Below are 24441 nucleotides of genomic sequence, written 5' to 3' on the forward strand. Positions count from 1 at the left end.
TGGCTTCAAACCTCTGTTGCACAGCAAGTGACCCAGTGATGCAGTATAGTTTTTTTAGTGCACTGTATTTTCCATAACCCGAGGCTCTTTAGACACGGTGGCTTTCATTGCATTGATCTCAAAACATGGAATTAGGGCCTCACAAGGTGTTTGGTTTATCACCAGGTCCAATACCTATAGCGCATTTATTCTTTTATTTCAAAATAAGAGATTTTTTGTTACACGGTAACACCAGTGACACAACTCCTGGGGACCACAACTTTCATTATATATTTTATAATATTTATCTGGCATTTGTTTTCTTTATGTCATTTAAATCATATATTTCATAGTCATGTAGAGATTATTGCGGTTAAAATTACAGAAAAACATGTTTTTACCTCAAAATATGGCCTCAGCCTTCACACATAACAGTGAGGACGAGCTCTTCTGTGGTGCTTGGAATTCTATATGATTGATTTAAAAAACAGTATTGCTAAATTGAGGCTCAAGAAGGTGTAACTGTTAAAATAACGTATTGTTTTATTGTAAAATATAAATAAATTCTAACAGGTTTTTTACAAGTGTAATATATCTGTAAACTCTAGGGACACAAAAATGGACGTTTCCACTGAATGACTCTAATGCTAGTGTTTGTTTTTGGATCTATGCTCCCCACAGTCAGTGTATTGTATGCACAGTATCTCCATGTTGCCATTTATTTTGAAGTGAAGCTACAACACTTGATGGTGTTAGTCGCTTGAAATTGCTGTTTTCTGTGTCTCAGATTGAACCCAAATGGACAATTCTCTTCACATAGCGCGTCTGTGGGACTTCCGCATGAGTTAGTATATAGGCCAGGCTGAACAAGCCTTGGAGGATGGATTCACCATAGCAGTCTAAAAATGAAAATGAACATCAAGTACTGTGGCCATCGTAATGAATTAGGTCAGAATGTGGTGTTATTTTGTCTCGTGTAGGTTTTAATGTGTAATGTGTTTACTTGCACCATCGGTGGCTCCATTGTAGATAAGGCCTGACAAGATATACTACATGGGCAAAAGTATGTAGACACCTGACCCTCACACCTACACCGATCAGGCATAACATTTTGACCACCTCCTTGTTTCTACGCTCATTGTCCATTTTATCAGCTCCACTTACTATATAGGTGCACTTTGTAGTTCTACAGTTACAGACTGTAGTCCATCAGTTTCTCTGCATACTTTGTTAGCCCTGTTCTTCAGTGGTCAGGACCCCCATGGACCCTCACAGAGCAGGTACTATTTGGTTGGTGGATCATTCTCAGCACTTGTTTCACTTGTTCCGGGCATTTGGGCAGTCGTTATTGTTGAACCCTGAGGTCAGGGCTCTGAGTGGGCCAGTGGAGTTCCTCCACATCTAATTGTTCAAACCATGTGTTCATAGACCTTGCTTTGTGCACAGGGGCTCAGTCATGCTGGAAAAAAGGCCTTCCCCAAACTATTGCCACAGAGTAATGTTCACAAATGTCTTTGTGTGCTGTAGCATTAACATTAACCCTAACCCTGAAAAACAGCCCCAGACCATTATCCCTCCTCCACCAAACTTTACTGTTTGCACTGTGCATTCTGGTAGGTAGCCCTCTACTGGCATCTTCCAAACCCAGATTTATCCATCAGACTGCATCAGATTGACAGTGAAGTGTGACTGATCGCTCCTAAGAAGGTGCTTTACACCCCTCCAGCAAAATGTTTGGCATCGCGCATGTGCAATTTCCTGTGCTGATGTTGCTTCCAGAGGCAGTTTGGAAGTCTGTTGTGAGTGATGCAACAGAGGACAGGGGGTTTAGCTGCTTTAGCTGAGCTGCTGTCGCTGCTAGACACTTCTATTTCTCAGTAATAGCACTTACAGTTGGCTGGGGCAGATCTAGTAGGGCAGAAATTTTAAGACTTGTGACTGACTTGTGGCAAAAAGGGCTGGGTATCACCTTCGACTTCCCGAATCGATTCGATTCCGGTTCACAATGTCACAAATCGATTCCATTTCCGATTTGATTCGATTAATTTAGGGATATGTCAGTTACAATAACAGGTTTTGTTTGGATATGAAAAGAGATTTTCAGAGAGCTAATGTTGTAATCGGGAACATTCCTAACAGCGCTGTTCCAGTGAGTCGTCATGTCAGTCACCGACTTGTGTGCAGGCAGCCCCAGTATCGTTTGCTTCTCTTTGAATTTTTGGCTTGCAGTAGTGCTGCAATGAAAAAATGATGTAATGCATCTCAGCCAAGGAAACATGCAACAGGTGGAATTTTGAGAGCTGCCAGTGAGGCTGAATTGAGTGTGTGGGGTTAATTCCACAGCATGGGTCGTGTTCGCAGCGTTGTCTGTCGCAATAGCTGGATCTTGGCAAGCTCCCACTCTTCTATTGCCTCGGGCAGTAGTTTGGCTAAATTGCTGGCCGTTTGACTGGTTAGGTTGGCCCTCTCTGTTGACTGTGAAACAATGTTTGTGGGGGAATAGGCTAATTTTAAAGATTGGTCTCGGGTTTAGATGAATTGATAGCGGATCATTCACATGAAGATCGATTTGAGTCAAAAAATCAATTTTTTAAACCCACCCCTAGTGGCAAGGTAGTGTCCTATGCCAGTGCCGTGTTTAAAGGCTCCTCAGTACGACCCATTCTGCTGCCAGTTAACAACCTTTCTGGTCCAGCTTGAAGAAGCACTGAGTAAAAACTTTGGGATAAGCTGGAGTGATGTTTGCAATCTAATGCTCTTGTGTTTGATTTCGATCAAATCCTCACAGCAATGTTCCAGCATTCAGTGTGAAGTCTTGCCAGAGGAGTAGAGGCTGTTACTGCAACAAAGAGAGCGAAAACTTCCTATTAAATCTATGATTTCAGAAGAAATCGAAGAGCTACAGACTTTTGGACATTTAGCATATGGGTCATTCTACAGAAGCGTCCATTTTTGTGTCCCTAGCGTTTACAGATATATTACACTTGAAAAACATGTTAGAGTTACACTTTATTTATATTTTAAAATAAAACAATAAGTTATTTTAACAGTTACACCTTCTTGAGCCTCAATTTAGCAATATTGCTTTATAAATCGATCATATAGGATTCCAAGCACCACAGAAGAGCTCGTCCTCACAGCCATGTGTGAAGGCTGAGGCCATATTTTGAGGTAAAAAACATTTTTCTACAATTTTAACCGCAATAATCTATACATGACTATGAAATATATGATTTAAACGGCATAAAGAAAACAAATAAATATTATAAAATACATAAAGAAAGTTGTGGTCCCCAGGAGTTGTGTCACTGGTGTTACTGCGTAACAAAAAATCTCTTATTTTGAAATAAAAGTCACACTGATGACATCACTCGACCTCCTTTTACCTGTTTTCTGAGGATCTATGAAGAAAAGCACATGGTGAGTCCACTGTGTCTTTCAGTTATCAGAGATTTTCTCATTTAGCTCATGATTTCATATGAAGCTTTTAGCTGAAGTCACTGGTGTGACCCACTTTATTCTGAGGTAACTGTGAAAAAATAGAATACAAATGGATTAAATGACATATTTTAGTGGATATTCCATGATTGACAACATGTGGTTTGATGCTCTGTAGCAGCCATTCTGTAAAATGCATTGTTCATTAAAAATGTCTCTGGTGTTCCCTTTATTATGTATAACACCAATGACGGTCAGTAACACCAGTGACTCCTATGGAAAGATAGAAAAGTGGACGTTTCTGTAGAATGACCCGTATACAACTGAATGTTGTATAGTATGATTTAAGCTCAAACAGTTTGGTTTGTACACCTGCTGTACTCAAGCAGGTGGTACTAGGTAGCTGTTCATTCCTGTCTAGTTTTACAGCACTATTTCACAATCCTGCAACCACATCATAAACCTGTATGTACTGCTGCTAAAGCTGAAGGTTATTCAGGAGTGTCCAGAGTAGTACATGCAAATAAACTAGTGAATATTGACAGACAGAGCAGGTAAGACTGACTGTAACAACCTGTGCTTTTACATAGGAGTAAAAGTAATGACTTTAGTAGATGCTCATGCTGCGCTATGTGTTGTTTATGTGTTTAGATAACAGTGTGAAGTAGAGACAAGTTTGTGGCACTTTGTGGTGTTCAGTCTCTCTCTTTCGGCAGTTTGCTCAGCCCCCGTCTGTAGCCTCAGTTGACAGCGTCCTCAGTACAGGCCAGCGTGACTGTAGAGGTTCAGCTAAGGTTCTTTACAGCGTGTTGACAGAAATAGTAGTAGGCAGTTGGATTAACTCATTGTTCTTAGTAACACAAGGTATGCTTCTACTCTATTTTTATTTTAGACATCAGTAAATAATTTCATTAAAAAATAGAATTTTATTGGACCTTTTTACCTTGATAGTTCACGATTGTGGTAAAGCAAAGCACAATTTATTGTGTTATACTATTTACAAGCCACATTTTTTGTTTTCCTGTAAACTACCATCAAAATATAATGGCTTTTGCTTGCCTCTAAAACATCTTTTGATTTGCTTCGCTGTGCTCCAGCGGGCCGCGATAAAGCAATAAGCCACAAGAGGCCATGGGTTACTGCGATTTTATCACAGGGAAGGGTGTTCTTTGGCCTAAAACTCCCTTCCCTGTGATAAAATCACTGTAATGCGCGACCTCAAGTGGCTTACTGCTTTTATAAAACAGCGGCCAACATAAAATGTTTACTGACTTTTATCCTGTTTTTAACCTTTTTGCATAATTTACAAATACCAATTTCATGATAAACGGACCAATACAAATGTATCAAAGTCACTTGCAAAAAAATATTTTTACATTAACTCCCATTACAGGTTAATAAAATGTCTTACTTCTCCTTTAAACCTTTCATTTTCAAGATAGAAGGTTTTGTTAAGTGACAGTTTCCCACCTCATTTTTTAAGGTGCTTTATGTATTGCAGTGTATCTGGGACAGTTGTGTATTCAACTACAGCATGAGGGTCACACAGGTTTAGTGATTTGGGATCTGTTGTTGGGGTTTTGGCTCAAATCCAAGGTGACATTTCTAGTATTTATCTTCCTGTCAGACTCAAAACATTACAAAATGTGACTACATGACGGTGTATTTTGAGTACATTGTGCTTTCATTCATTACATTAGTAGCTCTGTGTGAACATTCAGATAGTAATGAACTCAGAACTTTTTTGTGTCTTTCAGGAGGCCCTACAAAGGATAATCGCCACGTTAGCAAATAAAAATGAGGAGCTCCACAATTTTATTGAGACGCTGAGTCACTTGCTGGCTGGAGTTCAGGTGAGACACTCAGAGTCGAGGCTGTGTGAAGATCAATATGGAAAAAAATACAAATCCAGCAATCAACACTTTTCCTTTAGCACAGAGGGGTCAGCTGAAATGGACCCTTTTCGCAAAGAGTCGTGATTAATTCCAGTTGAAGCGTTTAGGGTAAAACTCACTTCCGCTCCATATAACTGCTGCAGAAGCGATGACAGTGTTATAGTAGTGAACTATAATACTCAAACACTGAGCTGCAACAGGCATATGTTAGTTTTCCTGCACTGTGGTGATAAACAGCGGGAATGAGAAGTGAATAGAAGCACTGATTTAACTGTAAACAGAGCTAAAATGCTGTATGTGTGATGTAGCCCAGTTTTTGCTGCAGCTGCTCACATCAAGCTGTATGTGTCTTTGTACAACCTGCCAGCGATTTCTGTAATATTCTGCTTTCAAAAGAAAGAAGAGCCTTTATATGCAGTATGAATTTGATAAACTCTGTTTATATTAAGAGGAAGCCATTGCTAACAGTACCTATTATCCCAAACTGGGTTGCCCAGCTAACATAAAGCAGCTTTTCTGCATCACCGGCGAATTTTGTACTCATCTTTAAAAAGCGAATGCAATAAATCATCATAAAACATGATCAGCTTGGTACAAACAGCTAACGTTAGCTGGCACATTAAGTCAGAGACATTATGTGGCTCTTCCCTATCTCTTTGGGCACTTTCAAATCTCTTTTTAACATTCAGTATTATTTTTTTTTTTGTTATGAGAATTTGCAGAAATATGTTTGTTGCCTAGAAGCAACATTGTGTGACAGAGGAATGGATTTAGCCAGTTACAAGCACATGGCAATATATAATTTCTTCTCATAGTTGCACAGTGTTGCCTCAAGGCAACATATCCCAAATAACCCTTGGATACATTTATTTTTATGGTTTTTGAGTTTAAAAATCAGGTCCATTTATGCATGAAAAGTGAATTGAACATTAAAAAAAAGATTCTCTCCTAATGCATTCAGGAGAGAGTTAAATATTTGTGTTCTGTTGCATCAGGTCAACTCCAGCCAGGTAGTGTCTGACCTGGAAGAGGAGTTCGACACCTTGTTTTCCATCCTGGAAGAAGCCAAGGAGAGCATGACCAATACCATTAAACAGGAACAGGCCAGGAAGTCACATGAACTACAGGTAGGTACATTTTGTGAGAGATGTGGGCATAAACATTGATGTGATTCATGTGTTTCAGATTCACTGGAGGGTGAAAGTGGCGGCTTTTATAGTTTATTATAGATTATGATCCCAAAAAGTGGGCGTTCTCAGTAACTGTGCTGTGAGTGCTCGCTTGTGTTGTTGGAGTTTGTACTCTTCGGGCCAGTCAGGATGATGTCATCATGCTGCCATGGCAGTTCTGTGGCTGCCTTCTGAGTCCACTGAGCAGGAACAATACCAAAGAGTGAAATTAGCCCAGATAAGAGATTACTCATCAGAACCCGGTGCATTCAGGCCCTCATTACATCAACTCCAGTACACGGATAGCAGCCGCCTCCTGCTGCTCTGCAGAACTCGTATTTGTTCTCGTATTACTTCGTTGTATTAGTGCACTGTTAGAAATAAAGATTCTGCGCAGGTACATTATTCATTCATTAAGGTACAGACAATGTAAATGTCCCCTCAAAGGTGCAACAATGGTTTAAGGTCCAGGGACCTTATTGCAGAAAATTCTTAAGTATGAGATGTGCTTTGTTGTCATGGCAACTGATAGCAAGAGGACGGTGGTCTACTGTCGGCCCACTAATGGCAAAGCTGGCGGTCCATTGGTGTTTTGCTCAGCGTGTTCCGGGCAGCCCACCGGTGGTTAAGGGGAGTATTAGACAAAATGTCATTTTTCACCCACAGTCCATTTTACTGTTTTTTTTCCTTCCTTCCTGTCTTTAGTTTTACTTTGTAAAATAGTTTAGTAAATAATTTTAATCTTACACGGTGACAGCAACAACATATTTTCTATAAATCATTTTATATCAGGCCCAGTCATTATTTTTTTTCACTCTGTTGTTTGTAAAATTTGTCTAAGTTTATTTTCTAAAAGTATCCTGCCTTCCGCCCAATGACAGCTGGGATAGGCTCCAGCAACCCACCGCAACCCAGAAGGATAAGCGGTTTAGATGATGTATGTATGTATGTATGTATGTGTGTATGTATGTATTTTCTAAAATAAAAGTCTCTGTGCATTTAAAATCTGTAGCAGGAGATTAGAAACTAGTTAAAGTTTGTATGCAGGACAGTAATCTGGGTGGTCCGAGGGGAGACCAGCAGTGGCAAACAGTTAGCGGGGTGCCGACCTTATCAGGCCAGTGGACCGATATATGCTTGCTGTCTGGGTTAAGACTGAAGTTAGGACAGAATCTATTACAGAACAACAGTTCTTAAGTCTATAATCTTATTTCCAGATAAGAAAACGGTTTTACAGAAACATCCTAAGTTGTCAAAATATCCTAAATATTTTCTTAACTGTAAGATAAACCCCAGAGCATCTTCACTTCTGTTTAACCGTCTGTTTTTATTGTTTTATGCAGTGATAGGCAGCACAGTTCACTATAACCAGCATAATGACGCTACATTTATTTACACTGAAAACGGTGCTTTGACTTGTTTTTTTCTAACAGCGTTTAAAAGCCCCAGACTCTGCAGACTCGATCTCCACCGTACCTTCATGTGTTAATGTTGATAAAATATTACAGTGATGGTGGTGAATAATGAGGAGACGGAGCTGAACGTTTGTCTGTTTATTAGGAGGAATAACGTTAGCGCGCTCGGCTAAAGCGTTTGGGAAATGGAGACTGAAACTGTGGAAACTGTGAAGTTTTACGGCTAAAGCGTTTGGAAATAAGTTTTTCCAGGTGAAAAGTTCGTATTTGTACCTTTTCATAACCGAATGTTTTAAACAGAACAGTAAAATAAAAGCCTGGAGACGAGACGGGGTGTGTGGAGTCAGTACAGCTTAGAACATATCATTTCAGTGGATTATGGTTCAGTTATGTTCCCTGACTAAAGGTACTGAGATGGACCCTTGAGGGTTCCACCCCAATGACAACAGGGGCACTGAACCAGTGACCAGTTTAGTACCTTCATTTCTGAGAATGTATCAGCTTTACACTCAAAAAAACCCACATCCTCTCTTGCCTCATGTATTGAGGTTTATGCAGTCAGAGTCTTTGTTACAGCCCTAATCGTATTGTGAAGGGATACATTTTAGGTGGGCTGCTGTAATCTTAACTCCGGCCATCTGTAATGTTTACAACTGGGATAGAAATCTCAGTATAAATGACAGAGTCGGGTGAGGGTAATTAATTTTTCACTAAACATGTTTGTCTGCTCACAAACAGAAAGCATTTCCACACATTTCATTTACTTGTAATTTTGTCCACCCCAACCACTTCCTAGCTGTCTGTGTGTAATGTGTCATTAGCATTAGTAGTGGGCGGTATACTGGTTTGTCTGGTATTCCCATTGAAATTCTTCTTTAAGTAGGAGTTTTTTTCACAGTGATGGAATAACTAAAGTTTAGGAGGATGACCATGCCTGAAACCCCTCCTCCTTTCAAACTAACTCCCTATAAATTCCCATGCTCCATTTTAAAGCAGTAATCATATTACCTTAACAATGTTTAAAGATTTTAAGTGCGCTGAGTGTGTAGCAGTGATGTAAGGAAACGTGCACGCTTGTTTGCTCTTCCCAAGTACCTGGATGTTTCCCTGAATTTCCAGACCTGAATTTTACAAGCTGAATTTTACCACCTGAATTTCCAGACCTGAATTTTACCACCTACATTTTTTGACCTGAATTTTACTGCCTGAATTTCCAGACCTGAATTTTACCACCTACATTTTTTGACCTGAATTTTACTGCCTGAATTTTACGACCTGAATTTCCAGACCTGAATTTTACCACCTGAATTTTTTCAGACCTGAATTTTACCACCTGAATTTCTCAACTTAAAAAAGCATCAGGAATTCAGGTTCAGCATCACAAATTCAGGTTCAGGTTCTGGTGACACTGATTTAACTCCATATAGATGGTTAATGAAAATAAATTTCTATTTTTTTGATACTGTATTGAAATCACTACACCCTTAGCAACCATAAAAAGCCACTTGGGTATATAGTATATTTCTATTGATGCATTTTTTAACTCAGAATGGTAGTTTGTCGAACAAAAAAGCAGTGTCAGGATCATTGGTTAAAAAAAATATGTATATTGTCATCAGGCAGTTGTTTAGATGACATTTCAAACCGATATTTGATCATTTATTGGACTCCAGAAGAATGTTTAGATGATGCTGGGTTGCTATGCTAAGCTCACAATTCCCATATCAGTGCATCTCTACTTCTAGTTGTAATGTAGTAGTTTAGTTAGTTAGTAGTTTTAATTGGTGTTAGTGCCTCTTGTAGTTCGCTCTCGCCCCTTTGGCATCCGTGAACAGCTTCTTGCCACCGTTTACTGTCATCATGAGTCACTCTATTGTGTGTAAATAGGTTAAGAAGAGTCACACTCAGAGACTTCACTGAAACCCTTTTTCTGCCTGCTGGGGGGAACCTGAGAAGGGTGAGACGAAGTAAAACAAAAGCTGAAAGGGTGAGGAGAGGAAGGAAAAGAAAGCGAGATAGAAAGGGAGAGTGAGTGAGGGAGGATGAGCACAGTTAAACAGATGAGAAACTCAATTGTGCTCTGATAGGAATCAGAGTGAGTCAGCAGAAGCTGATGGACACTCTCCAGACCCGCTGACCCAGTGTCACAGAGCCCGTCTCAGTACCGCAGCATAGCAGTGTAACCTTCTCTAGCCATTACGTGCAAACCTTCATTATGGCCATGAGCTTCAATAAGCACCACAACTGTGCAGGTGCTAAACAAGTTGGTCCCACTTTATATTAAGTGTCTATAATAACTGTGTAGTTACATGTGAACAACATATGCAACAACAATGTAACTACTAATGATTTAGTCACTGTTACAGATGGATTACAGCAGTACAGCTTATGTAATTACACATGTGTATCAACTTCAGCTTTGCCTCATGTAATTACACAAGTGTATCTTAATAGCTGTAACAGCCTATTCTCTCTCATGTAATTACACAAGGGTAATAACACAATGTAATTACATTTGTAATCAGACTGGAACAGCAGTTGTTTTCTGGTCTTTTCCAGCAGTGAAAGGAAGTCTGTAATAACTTACATTAAGACATTACTGACACTGTATCTGCCAGCTTTCCTAACATTTAGCCAGCATTTATGTTGCTAATGCTGTGACACTGTAACCAGTTTCAGCTTTAAACCATTCTGTAATGTGACAGAACAGCAGACGACCCCTTATATTAACATGGAACTTTAAAGCAACGTCTATATTACCACTGCATTATTACACAGTACCTACATAACAACTACACAGGAACTGTCCACTTATTAACACTGCACTACAGGGAGGTTCCTGTGTAGTTGTTATGTAGGTACAGTGTAATTACAGAATGGTATTAATCAATGTGATGTGATTAGGTTACCTTGTGACAACACAGTTATTCCACAGTAATTATCTAAAACATAAATGTGATATGTAAAACATCCTTCCTTTAACTGCTGGAAAAGACTTTAATCTGTAACGTATTAAAAAGGACACTTGTGTAATTACATGAGGCAAAACTGAAGTTGATACACATATAATTACATAGGCTGTACCTCTGTAATCCATCTGTAACATTGCCTAAATCATCAGTAGTTACATGGCTGTTGCATATGTTATTCATGTGTAACTACACAGTTATTAGACACAATATAAAGTGGGACCCAAGTTAATTTTTCAATAAAAAAAAAAAAACCTCTTCAATGCAACTTGAAATTTTAGATTTCACCAAGATCAGCAGCACTCACGCCTCATAAATCTCGGAGGAGATTTTCTCGGAGGAGATCTTCTAACAGCATGTAGTGTCAGCATAATCTGCCTGTTTTAATGTTTGACTCTGGTAAACCTCTCCTAAAGAGACATCCAGAGACCAAACAGATACTCTTGTGGGAAAGCCAAAGGAGCATTTTCACTGAAAACGCGATAGACTGCAGCTCCAAATCACGGTCCACATCCTCCACTATTCTTTTTTCCTTGTTTTTTAACATCACTGCACAAACAGTTGGTTTTATTCTTGCTGTGGGAAGCTTAGTCGTTATAAACAGGTGGACCTGGCATTGTAGCATTGTAAACTTCTCTAGCCATGCAAACATGCAAACTTTGTTTATGGCTATGAGCTTTACAAGTCAAAAAACTCTTCAATGCATGGTCAGCGGCAGTTTGAAAAGATGCACTCATGCCTCATAAATCTCAGAGGAAGTGCGTTCTAGACCAGGGTTTCTCAACCTGTGGGCTGCGGACCTCCAGTGGGCCATGAAGCACGTTGTAGTTGTCCATGAGCCCATTCGCGGGGCAGGGGGCATTAGTTGGTAGTTTAAGTCATAAAAGTGAAAAAATATTGTTAATTTGTTAATAAAAATCGAAGAATAAAGTTATCATATTATAACCAGTGGACATACAAATAAAAGCATTACAGTAGCAATGGGCTAAATAAACATCATCAGTTTGAGACAACACAGCTGCGAGCGCGAGATGCAGATAGTGAGCCAGAGATGGAGAAGTTTCTCAGGGCCCTTTTACACCTGCCTTGTTTGGTGTGGACCTGCCAGATGTTTTCTTTAGTTTGCTCCGGTTTGATATCTGTGAATACTCCACCTGTATATTCAGGCCTGCAACAGACAGCTGAACTGAGGGTCGGCAAAAAAGCGCGGGTCTCGGTCCGCTTTCAAGCAAACCCTGATTCACTGCGGATGGGAACACATTCTCTGATGAAACGAAGGAGTTCATGAATAAAGCTTGCTTATCTCCTAGCAGCACGTAGTGTCAGCATAATCTGCCTGTTTTAACGTTTGACTCTGGTAAACCTCTCCTAAAGAGACATCCAGAGACCAAACAGTTACTCTTGTGGGAAAGCTGGTTGAGTATTTCCACTGAAAACGTGATAGACTGCAGCTCCAAATCACGATCTACATCCACCTTGTACATTTCTATTCTTTTTTTTTTTCTTGTTTTTTAACATCACTGCAGTTGGTTTTACTCTGGCTGTGGGCAGCTATGCTTTGTAGTTATAAAGAGGTGGGCCTTGTGGTGGAAAAGGCTGAGAACCCCTGTTCTAGACCTCACTCCCCCCAGCTCTGTTGCATCACACAACTGGGGGAGACCTAGCTTCAGGTGGAGCTGGCCATCACTAAAACTGGTGAGCGAAATAGATAAGCCACTTAGCTTTGGCTGTATTATCAGGAGATTGCTAGTTCAATCCCTCATTGATGCTACAGTCATCTGTGGCTGGTCCAAGAGGGTATGATTGGCCTCGCTTTCTCTGGGTGGTTAGGATGGGCCCCCCTCTCCCCCCATTATTTGAGCATGATGTTAGCCGACATTGGTGTCTGTTAGCTGACGTAACAAAATTGGCAGTTAATGTTTTCCTCCAGGCGTGTTGAGCTGTCTAGTGATGTTACATTAGTGGCCTTTTGAAAAGATGCGGTGGCTCTTCATGTGATTTGGAACCCTCCCAGTTTGTTAGCATCATGTGACAGGGAGAGACCCATAGATATACATACCTATGTCCGCCATGTTGGAGAGGTCAAAATCCGCTTGTGAACAGATTCACTTGTATTGAGAGACGATGAGTCTCAGGATTAAATCAGCCACAACTTCCTTATTACTCAACCGATTTTCACCAAATGTGTTTAGTTATAATCCTCAGACACAGATTAATCTGGGCTGCACGGATCTGCTCTCGGTAGCTTTTACTACTTTAATAACTGATCGTGATAATTAGCCGTCCGGACCAGCAGGAAAGTATTCAGTCTGCACCTGACGTTAAAAACCGAGTTTAGCGCGAGTAAAAACACAAACTCACACACATCAGCAGATCCATCACTGAGGGAATCACTTCTAATCTTAATACACATAAACATAAAATAAACCCCCAAAACACAGTGAGAAGGACGGAGCTGAAGTCGGCTTCCTATTCGCCAGCTTCTTGTTCAAGTTTTCCCGTTCCACCTTAAATGGTGCAGCAGTCACTTTCTGGAGCCTGAAGCTGCACCATTTAAGGTGGAATGGGAAAATTCAAACAAGAAGCTGGAGAATAAGAATCTGACCTCAGCTTGGTGTAAGAAGGTGCTAACGCTAATCTATTATGAATATCTACACGGATTAAGGAATGCTGTAACTTACCGAGCTACAAAGCTTTAACCATCACTGTAAATAAATAACAACTACATCAAGTTAAGACCCCCTGAATAGACTATTAAATGAAATAAGCTTCATATAAAACCAGAGGAAAAACAATCACATCAACAGGTTCTCTGTTCCTCACCAACCACACGACCATATCTACATAAACACCACACAAACAATACACATCACACAGACATGAGTGTGGATCACTGCGTTCCCTCCGTTATATAATCCTATCCCACTTTCTGAGAGTAATATTCCTGAAATAGTGTAATTTTGGACAGTATCTTTCTTAAACTGCCGCTCTGTAATGGTACTGAATGCAGTCCGGCAGCGATGTTAACCGCCTCCCAAAATGGTGGCGCCATTGATGTGTCTGGCTGGACCCAACGCAGCATCTAGATATGTATATCTAGGAGAGAGCTAGCTAGCAGGTGGGGTTACCAATGGTTAAATTGGGGAGAATATTGGGTTAAAAAGAAAAAGAACAAAAAAAGAATACACGAGTGTGACTGGAGGTATTATTTATACAGCAGGACATGAAAACAAAACACCAAACCTTTTTAGATTCTCACATTTGAATGTAGCCTGAGAGTTTTATTGTAGCCACAAATGAGCACATAATTCACTGAATATAATAATCAGTTAAAATCTGTTGTAATGTTCCAAAATTGATGCAGTTGAATTGCCACTTTTTTACGCCCATGTAGAAAAGAAAACAAGATTGTTGTTAGTAACACAATCCATTATTACAGTGATGGTTATACCTATAACATGCCGCGATATGAAGAATATCAGTTTATCCAATTGACCAGATATCTTTGTGTTTTCTTTTTGAACAGGTGAACATGGCATGTATTCGTACTAAAATTATTTTTTATTTTGATTTTTTAATTTATTTATTTGTCTTCTCTCTTTTAGAATCAGTTGACTCAGAGCACCAATGCATTGGAGAGTGCGGAGGAGTTGCTGGAGTTTGCAAACCACGCCCTGGATATCAAAGATGAGGAAGAATTTGCTAAGGTAATATAGCTATAACAGTATACTAAACTGCTCATTTGATGTTGTACTGAAAGACTTTTCCTCCTGTTTCCTAATGAGGATGTTGGTTCTGTGCCACATGTGCTTAGAAAATTCTAATTATTATGAGTAGTAGGTAGGAAATTCCATGAAATTCCACAACAGAATGATGCAAGATGATTGCATAAACTGTACTTTTTTGGGTACAAATACTGTCACTCAGGAGTACATCTTCAGTACCTTTAGTCAGGGCCGTATCAATATAATGTATTATATTGATGTACTGTATCTTTAAAACTTTCTGAAGGTACACAATTGGACTTTAAAGGGCAATTCCACTGATTTTCAGCATAATTTAATCGTTGAGATGTTAACAAAGTTATTCAGAGTATTACAGCGGTGGTGATAGGAACCAGGGGTTGCCATGTCTACAGCACAAATATGTCCATTTTATTTACTACATGTCGTCTGAGTTTTATATGGAATGTTAATGATAGCAAAACAGTGATAAATCTGAAAAAAAAAATCTCTTTTTTGGACTATTTCAAACCATTTGAAAACTATTTCATTAAATAACCTTTTTTGGACATCTGGGGCCGTATTACAGAAACTCTGTAATCTGGAATCTTACCTGCTCAGTCACCATGACAACTTTAGTAAGGACTGAATTTAAGACAGTAGCTATTACAGAATAACAGCTCTTAAGTTCATAATCTTATCCTAATTCCAGACTCGGCTAGACTCGGCTAAAGTGTTTGGGAAATGGAGACTGAAACTGGAGATAGCAACGCTCTGATAAACAGCATGAAGCGCTGCCACAATATTCTTAGCTTTCAGCTTATCGCGCTTTAGTTTGTTTGATTACTTTGATTATATGTTTACATTTCTTTTTATGTGTGCGCGTATGGTCGGTTGCTAGGTAACAGACGTGACAGTTGATTGTCGACTTCGTTTAAGTGAGTTGAGATTTCTTAACTTGAGATAAGAAAAGATGCTGTAAGATAAGATAAGATAAGATTCCTAAATTAAGATAAGATTTGCTTCTGTAATATGAATTTGTGAAAAATCTTATCTTGACCTGTCAGATCTTAAGTTAAGAGAAAAAGCTAGGAAGTTTCTGTAATGCGGCTCCTGGTTCCTGTCACCGCCAGTGTCACCTCCACAGTTCTGACTAGGCATGTTTCTCTAGGACAGAGTGTTTTATACAAAACCAATCAAAATAACTTTGTTTACATCTTAATTATTTATATGTTGAGATCCTTTGAGGACCATCTTTGAGGGTGCCATGGGGAACCATGTACCATGTTTTTTATTACAGTGAAGGAAGAGTAATTTGGTTTTTAATTAACATCATTTGTAAAGTGTTTATAAATGATTCCATTTAAAGACGCTGTGATTTCTTTTCACTGTTGATATGTTCAACTTATCCAGTAACAACAATGATTTTTCTTTGCACAAATTAAATCTTTGTACTACTAAGCAACCCAGTTCTTTAATGAAAAAACAGACAACAGTTAACAGATTTCGTGCGGTAATTGGTTGAACTGAAACCTAACAGTGTTATAAATTGATGAATTGTTACGTAGTGATGAAGTCACAGTATGAATGATCACAACTCATCTTCTTATACTCAGAGTTGCCGATTTATTAGGTACACCTACCTTGTATCTTCACTAAGGCTTTGTTCACACAGCAGGTAAAAGTAGCCGAAATCCGATCTTTTTCCTTATATGTTACACAGATGTGTGTCAGTGTGAACAGATAAACACACTGAATCTGACATTTTCAATTCCGATTTGAGACGCTTTCATATGTGGTACTGAAATCTGATACGTATCCGATCTGCGGCAATGCGACTCAGTCTGAACAGCCAGATTGGATTCATGCGACTTTTACGTCAATCCAACTCGACGCGAACCAGAGAAGTGACCCTGTCCGAATAACGTGCCCTTTTTACGACAAGCTTGAACCCATTCTGGGTGATGAGCCCAGCTGTCGGTCAGTGAAGCTTCATGATGGCTCCTGTGATGCTGGTGAAGATGAAGCTGATCCTTCGGGAGCGACTGGCATTCGTTGGAGATGGTTTACCTCTGGATGAGCCGCGTGGAGCAGCGTGAAGCTCTGTTCTTTTGTGTATGCTGGTCAGTTTAAGAGCTGATCTGTTCAGACTGATGTGAACATAAAGTGAACTGCCAAACAAAAAAATCGGATTTGGTGAGAAAATCAGATTTGGGCCACTTTTACCTGATGTGTGAATGTAGCCTAATTGGCCACTTTATCAGAAACACCATATGCATTTTGAGGTTTATAATTACAGATTGTAGTCTGTCTGTTGTCATGCATAATCAGTGGTGGTCCTGTGGTGGTCCTGTGGTGGTCCTGTGTTTATTTTTTGCAGCAACAGATGTGCTACACTTAGTAATTGTAACCCTATGTAGTGCACCTGTATGGAAGGTGTTTCTAATAAATTGACAATTTGGTGTACGTGAATGTATGTATAAGAGAGAGAGAGAGAGAGAGATAGAGAGAAAGTGAAATAATTAATTAATGCATGTGAATATTGTCCACTGCTGAGCAGTGCTGCATGCTGACCCTTCACCTGCATGGCTCTACTAACGACCTCTCTTCTTCTTTCTCCCTTTTTGTCTCTTGCTCCCCTTTTCACCTTCCCAAGGCTGCCAAACAGATCAAAGATAGGTACGGTACACTCTCCACTCTTCTTTAAGCACGCCTGCTGTGTGTACTTGTGTGTGGTGTGTGTGTCACATGGCATTTATGTTTTTCACTTTTTTGCAATGTTTTATAACCTCATTATTGTTATTTATTTAAGTTTTTACATTGTTCAGATTTGCTTCACTCTTGTTCTTGGTAGGCCTGTCATGATTGTGAAATTATTAGTTAAAGGAAAGTTAATTGCCATATAAATAATTTTGAGTAACAATTTAACTATTTTCTTCATTGAATTACAATGAAAGTGGCCAAATTGGCTGATTAGCTGTTTTGCTTCTTATCTTTCAAAACTTAGCCGCTCCCAACTGATTACAGAAACAGCTCTAGCTCAAATAAACATTTCTCACTGCTGCCCTCTAACCCTGCATTCACAAGAGGGCAGTCGTGGGCTGGAGGTTAGGGAACCAGCCTTGTGACCGGAAGGTCACCGGTTCGGTTCGATCCCCAGAGCCAACAGGACATGACTGAAGTGCCCTTGAGCAAGGCACCTAACCCCCAACTGCTCCCTGGACACCGTGGATAGGGCTGCCCACCGCTCCGGGCAAGTGTACTCACTGCCCCCTAGTGTGTGTTCACTAGTGTGTATGTGGTGTTTCACTGCACAGATGGGTTAAAATGCGGAGGTGAAATTCCTCGTTGTGGGATTAATAAGGGTCACTTAAGATCTTCAGTGATGTGATGCAACAAAGTGGCTGGATTTTCAATGAGAGTTGGCGATTTCCGGCGATAGGAGGCGGCGCGAATGTTGGTGACGCAAAGTGGGCGGAGTCCGTGACGTGACAAAATTTAACTTTAACTGCAAATAAAGAGCGAAGCGATGTGGTGATTACCAATAGGAAATGAGCATTGAGCAGCGCAGTAAGCGCTTTATCTCTCACTGTGAAACAGTACAATCCATTTTTGGTTCCTGGATAATTGTTCCTACTACAGGTGGAATAATGGTGGCGGTGCATCATCTCAAATGGACAGTAGTGACAAAGACCAAATACTGTTTTCCTCACAAACTGACTGCACAGACACAGGGATTAAATACAAATAAGCACACAAGCGATTCCTCACCAGGATTTTTTACTTCTAGCGGAAATGCATCTGATTTTTGTTTGACGTCAATGAAACCATGGCAACCAGCGGTCTGTTGCTGCCAGTGTGAATGTAGGATAAGGGTGCTATGGCACCAGATCAGAAGTTAGAATGGTTTTTATTTCACTAAGATCTGTGGTGTCTCCATAAATGTGTTTCCTGCCTATTTGCGCAACCCAAGTGAAACCTTCTGTTTTGTGTTGAGGACATTTGAGAGGTTATCCTGGGTGAGCCACTGGCATACATGCCTGGTGGACTTGTACCACAATCATACCACCACCACGGCTTTACTGTAGATCTTCTGCTTTAGGACACTAAGCGTTGATCTTTTTATAAGGAAATCGCAATTTGAAACAGTGCAATTACTACTATACACAGTTATTGTGTATGAAAGGTGCTGTATGAATAAACTTGCCTTGCCTTACTGTTATTATCACAGATGACATTATCAACAGTGTTGTCTTAACAAGTTTTAAGTGGGGAAATTAACCTAATAATACACAGAGCTTGTGAGCCTCCTGAGGTGAGTTAGACCAATCAGAAGCAACCAAAGACCACAACCACAAGTAACTTGCAGTCTGACACAATATGTTCAGGGTTGAACAAGTGGATATGCTGGTCTTCTTGGCTAAAAGAATTTAGGCCTAAAAAAATTGAAATGAAAAGCAATTTAAATTGCATTCATAACATTAGTCAGAAAAATCACTGTTAGATATAATTTGCCAAAGTCAAGCTAGAACTGATAAAAAAAAAACTGATAGAAATTATGGTCAGCTCAAACATTGCGATCAAGTGATCGTGTAATAACTGTGACAGGCCTAGTACTTGCGTGCCATGTGTTTGAAAGACATGCATGTGTATGTGCATGGCTGTGTATAGCTATCTCTAGGGAAAGTGACCTTTTGGTCAGGGTGTGCCTGCACGTGTGTCAGCCTGTGGATGGTTCACAGGCTTGTCGTCAGTTGTGTTTTACAGTCATTATCAAGGCTGTTTGTGCTTATTTCAAGTCTATGTGCTGCGTAACTGTTTTTATAGACTGTGACAAATTGCACGTTACCATGTGCTTTGGCTGTAAAGCATGGCTATAAGCTTTATAATGCTTCATAGGATTCACTATGTCTCTGGCCCTTTAAGATGGTTCTAATAAATGTGTAAAGGCTAATTTCTGAGAGAATATCCTTAGAGCTGTGTTTAATATTAATGAGATTAATATGGGAGTGAATATGGATATTATTTTATATAAAAGTAATGTCACAAGTAATTATATAGTGACAAACATTACTTGTATAATAAAGCAGATATACAGATATGAACATAGTGTCAAAACTGATTGTATACTGACACGTAATATTTAAATAATATAGATCAACAATAGCGATAGTGGCCATATTTAAACAGGCAGTAAAGTGGTGTTTACATTTGTACTTCTGTATTCAATTAAGTCTCACTCTCTCTCTCAGGGTAACGATGGCTCCGGCCTTCCGCCTGACCATGAAGCCCAAAGCCACGGACAACATGACCCACCTGATGGTGGATTTCTCCCAGGAGCGCCAGCTGCTCCAGGGCCTCCGCTTTCTTCCTGGTGAGCCATAACACGGACGATAGAACCCCGACAAACGGTTTTGATGTTTTCTAAGGGTTTAGGTTGGTCCTCGTGTTTCGAATCAGATTTAGGGTGTAGGGAAATCATGGGACAAATTCCCCCCTGCTTTCCATGTAACACTGTCCTTAAGCCTTAAAGCAGGTTATAAGTTTATTATGATGGGCCTATATCACGGAAAACTGAATTTTCCTTGATTATGGATGGATGGATGGATGGATGGATGGATGGAGCTTTGTCATTGCTTGGTACAAGTACAAGGCAATGACATGCAGTTAGCATCTACCACAAGTGCAAATACTACCAATAGTGCAAATATGCAATAACAGGCATAAATATGGCATATCTATGAAATATATGACTATATGAACAATATATACACAATTATAAATATATCTATGAATGATATATACATTTACATACACACATAATACTATAAATACAATATATAAGGCATGTTACGTACTGTTGGAGTAATGATGTGTTGTATCCTATATACAGTGAACAGTCTGTTATATGGAAATGCAAGGGATAATAAATAATAATAAATAAAGGGAGTACTATGTAAACATAGCTAAAGTTTCAGAATGTATAGCTCGCTCCTACTCCATACAGTCCCTATAAGGAAACTATGCAACTAACAGCCTGTTTTGAATTAATGGTTTGTGTGGTGTCACAAGAACCAGCCAACATACACACATCGTCAAAAAAATAGTTGCACTCAGGAAAAAGTGTCGGATTGCAATGCTATTCGGAATGAAGATAAAGGTTACCAGGAACAATAAATGATTGAAACTTTAGGCTGATATCGGTGATATTTATTAAGCTACATATACAGTAGTAGTGTCTCAGTGCGGCGTCGGGCTGCCATGTTTACTAACGCAACATGCCATACATCTCGGCACAGAGTTCCTAATGGTGTCCTGCGATAATCCATCCCAGGCAGTTTGAATATTCTCACGCAGCTCCTGCAGAGTTTGCGGGAGGGGTGGAGTGTTGATAGCGCGTCCAATAGCATCGAACACATTTCCAATCGGGGACAGGTCTGGTGATGCGGTTGGCCATGTATCACACAGTATCTGTGTCTTCAAGTCAAGCTCTTGAGACAGCAGCAGTCTGCGGACGAGCGCTGTCCTGTTGGAACAGCTCACCGGAGTGTGTGTTCAGAAAAGGTCGGGCCGCTGGTTGCAGGACCTCATTAATGTAACGTTGGGCTGTCAAAGTGCCTCTAATGAAGACCAAAGGTGATCTGGCATCAAACAAAATTGCACCCCAAACCAGGCCTTCTGGATGTTTGACGTGTGACAACAAACCAAATCTTGGCGCAGATCTTGGTCGTCTCCACCAAGACAAAAGCAGGACTTGTCACTGAAGATGACCCGCCATTCAGAGTCAGTCCACGACAGTCTGCCACGACACCATTGCAGTCTTTGGAGACGCTGATGTGATGTTAAGGGCAGCCGTCGTAACGGTCTGTGTGTATGTAGTCCTACGTTGTGCAGCCATCTGCCAATGGTGTTGGTGCTAACAGGATGACTCATGGGGGGGCATCACTGCTCACTGAATGTCCACAGTCGTGGCTGTTGGGTCACTCCACACATGTCGGACAGTCCGTCGGTTCTCCCTCTCCGTGGTTCGTGTAGGTCTCTCAGATCCTTCTTGTCGCTGGGGCGTGCCTTTTTCTGTCCACTGCTGCCAACAGTAATCTGGACCAATCAAGGTTATTTACATGTATCAGCCTTAAAGGCACAGCAACAAAAACAGCCTGTATAGTTTGATAGAGAGGTTGTAAATGAAATTGATTAACTATGTAATTGATATAAGGATGCAATTACATTTAAGTATAGCAAGATGACAATAATTACTATACAAGTGGGCCTTGGAAGGTTGGTGTCGGTAGCCCAGGAGTCCAGCTCAGAGGGTATTAGCTGTGTGTTGGAAGTGAGATCTGAGTCTGTCCTGTTCCTGGATGTGTATCCGGTTACATTGAGGCATTTGATGTACAGGTCTGTCTGTTGTAAAGCTCAGTGGGAACAGAACTGGCTGGGAAGTGTAATAGTTCGCCAACAAGTTCTAAGCTTACAAGTTGTGACAAGATGCTATAATTCTTACTGTTTAGGCATCAGTGCAGTGAAAGTTATTATTATTATTATTATTATTATTATGTTTGTAAAAAGGAAATATTCTTTATGAAACAATTCAGTGCATTGTAAAATCTCTAATTTCACCTTCCTGTGGACTCCCAAGTGGTTGCTAAGGTGTTACTATGTTGTTGCTGCTGTGGTATCCCAGGCGGTTGCTAAGGTGATTGCTACGTCAGTGTGAGAGAAGTCCTTTATGACCTCACTTGTGTCAATTAGATTAAAATTTTCTCAGCATTCCTCCATTTATTTCCTGCGGAAAAAAATGTGCTCGAACAAACGCTGCATGAAAAAGGCATGTGCAGTGCACACTATTCCAGTATAGGCTCTACGATCCTGCAAACTTTTGTGGATCTAGCGCCAAAACTGCAGCTCGTGAAAACGGTACAAAAAAGTGTTCCCAAATATATAAAGAAGTATTTAATCTTAAAAATGTTTGCAGCTTCAGTCTAAAATACAAGGTATTGCATGTTGAGGACTCAAATGCTGCTCTTTTCCTAGAATGACCGGCTCACTTTTGCATCATGTGTCGTTCTTCTGTGGGCTGGTTCCAACCACTGCAAGTTAAGAGCACGTTTGAGAACTTGCGCAGTGGACGCCTGTTTATCTCCTCAGGTTATTCCTGCTCTGCGTAGCGCTGTCAGAAGGCATAAACCCACAGCAGTAAGAAGAGCACGAGGAAGACGATGAACGATGAATCTCCTGCATGTTGAGCCCCCAGACTCCAGAGGCATGGCCAGTTCTCTCCGATGTGGAGTAAATGAGGAGTTGTGACAGATTTGGACTGACTGTTGCGCTGTTAGTCCTTTGGAGAGGAGTCTGCAGTGCTGAAACTTTATGATGGAGGTGCAGCAGAGCGAGACAGCGGAGTTGAATGAGAGGAAAAGACGTCAGACGTTTTCTGTAGGAATAGATATCTTTTATTGTCAGTTTACTATTTAAATGCAGTTACATGATTTCATGGTAGATACAGTTAATTATACAGTGAGCATTGTGATGACTTGAATGTACACTTACAGTAAATTTACGTTCTGTATCGAGTTCATGTCTGCCATTTCCACTTATTTCTAGCATCTTTCGACGTCAGTAATTGACAAATATGACAAAATACTTTGTAAAAAATGTTTTTTCTCTTCTGCTTACAAACACAAACGTGATATAGACTGAAGTTGCAATCTGCAATTTCCACATTTTTTTATTGCATAAGCATACTTAGGGTGAAAATGGTGTGATAATTGGTGAGTACTGTGCAAAAGCCAGCTCTTAATTTATTTAATTTCAAGTCACGGTGGCCATTATTCATCTTTCAGTGACTGTGTTTACATGCACTCAATAATCCGATAACTACAGAAAATCAGATTTTGTCAGTAATCCGATCAACACGTGTACATGCACTTGAGTAATCAGATAAAGGGGAAACTCCAGATCTACATGACTCAGGTGATAATCAGATATTCTGCTTTGCAACCAGCCAGTAAACTCACAGAAGAAGACGTGACGTAAACATGATGTAAAACTTCACACTGCGCCACTTTACCTGAAAATATGAACTTACATCATCTAGAAGATGAAGAATATTTAAATCCTTTATTTCGTGTTTGGTTTCAGCGTCGCTCCGAAAGTGTTTTGCTGCGTCTCACGACATACACCGTCTGATCCGCACATGCGCAGACTGAGAAATCTGATAGAAATCAGAGTTTACATGCACTGAGAAATCTGATTACTGAGCTAAAATCCAGCCTCTTTATCAGATTTCTTAATCGGATTTCTAGATCGGAGTATGGTGCTTACATGACCATTTGAATAATGGGATAACTGGAGAAATCTGATTATGATCGGATTACACTTATGCACTCAGTGTCAGTCCTGAAGAAATACGCCTTCCCCTGTTTTTATTATTATTTTTCTACATCATTTGAACAAAGCAACTCTTCTCATTATGTGAAAATTTCATGATGAATGGACCAGTAGATACAGCCTGAAATGACTGTACATGAAATCTTTACATGCACTCAATAATCCGATCATAATCAGATTTCTGCAGTTATCTGATTATTCAAATGGTCATGTACACAGCACACTCCGATCTAGAAATCCAATTAAGAAATCCACTAAAGAGGCTGGATTGTAGCTCAGTAATCAGATTTCTCAGTGCATGTGAACTCTTACTCTGATTTCTTTCGGATTTCTCAGTCTGAGCATGTGCGAGAACAGACAGCGATACTGGAAATAAGCGAGTAGCGTCACCACGAGACGCAGCAAAACACTGAATAAACACGAAATAAAGGAGTTAAATATTCTTCATCTTCTAGATGTTCATA

The 24441-nt window shown here is 40.1% G+C and overlaps 1 protein-coding gene across 3 annotated transcripts in view; it reads left to right on the forward strand.

Moving 5' to 3' along the window:
• The window catches only part of fsd1l (fibronectin type III and SPRY domain containing 1-like), a 63092-nt gene that overhangs the window by 16611 nt on the left and 22040 nt on the right, over positions 1 to 24441 (forward strand). For 2 of the 3 annotated variants that reach the window (XM_036580742.1, XM_036580744.1), the window contains exons 1-5: positions 5145 to 5270; positions 6308 to 6439; positions 14471 to 14572; positions 17244 to 17266; positions 19840 to 19961. In XM_036580742.1, the coding sequence (XP_036436635.1) occupies positions 5145 to 5270; positions 6308 to 6439; positions 14471 to 14572; positions 17244 to 17266; positions 19840 to 19961 (505 nt within the window). Of the gene's footprint in view, positions 1 to 5144; positions 5271 to 6307; positions 6440 to 14470; positions 14573 to 17243; positions 17267 to 19839; positions 19962 to 24441 lie in introns of those variants that run through there. The other variant, XM_036580743.1, reaches the window with a different exon arrangement.

This window comes from Colossoma macropomum, unplaced genomic scaffold (assembly GCF_904425465.1).
Source record: "Colossoma macropomum unplaced genomic scaffold, Colossoma_macropomum, whole genome shotgun sequence".
Taxonomy (NCBI): Eukaryota; Metazoa; Chordata; class Actinopteri; order Characiformes; family Serrasalmidae; genus Colossoma; species Colossoma macropomum.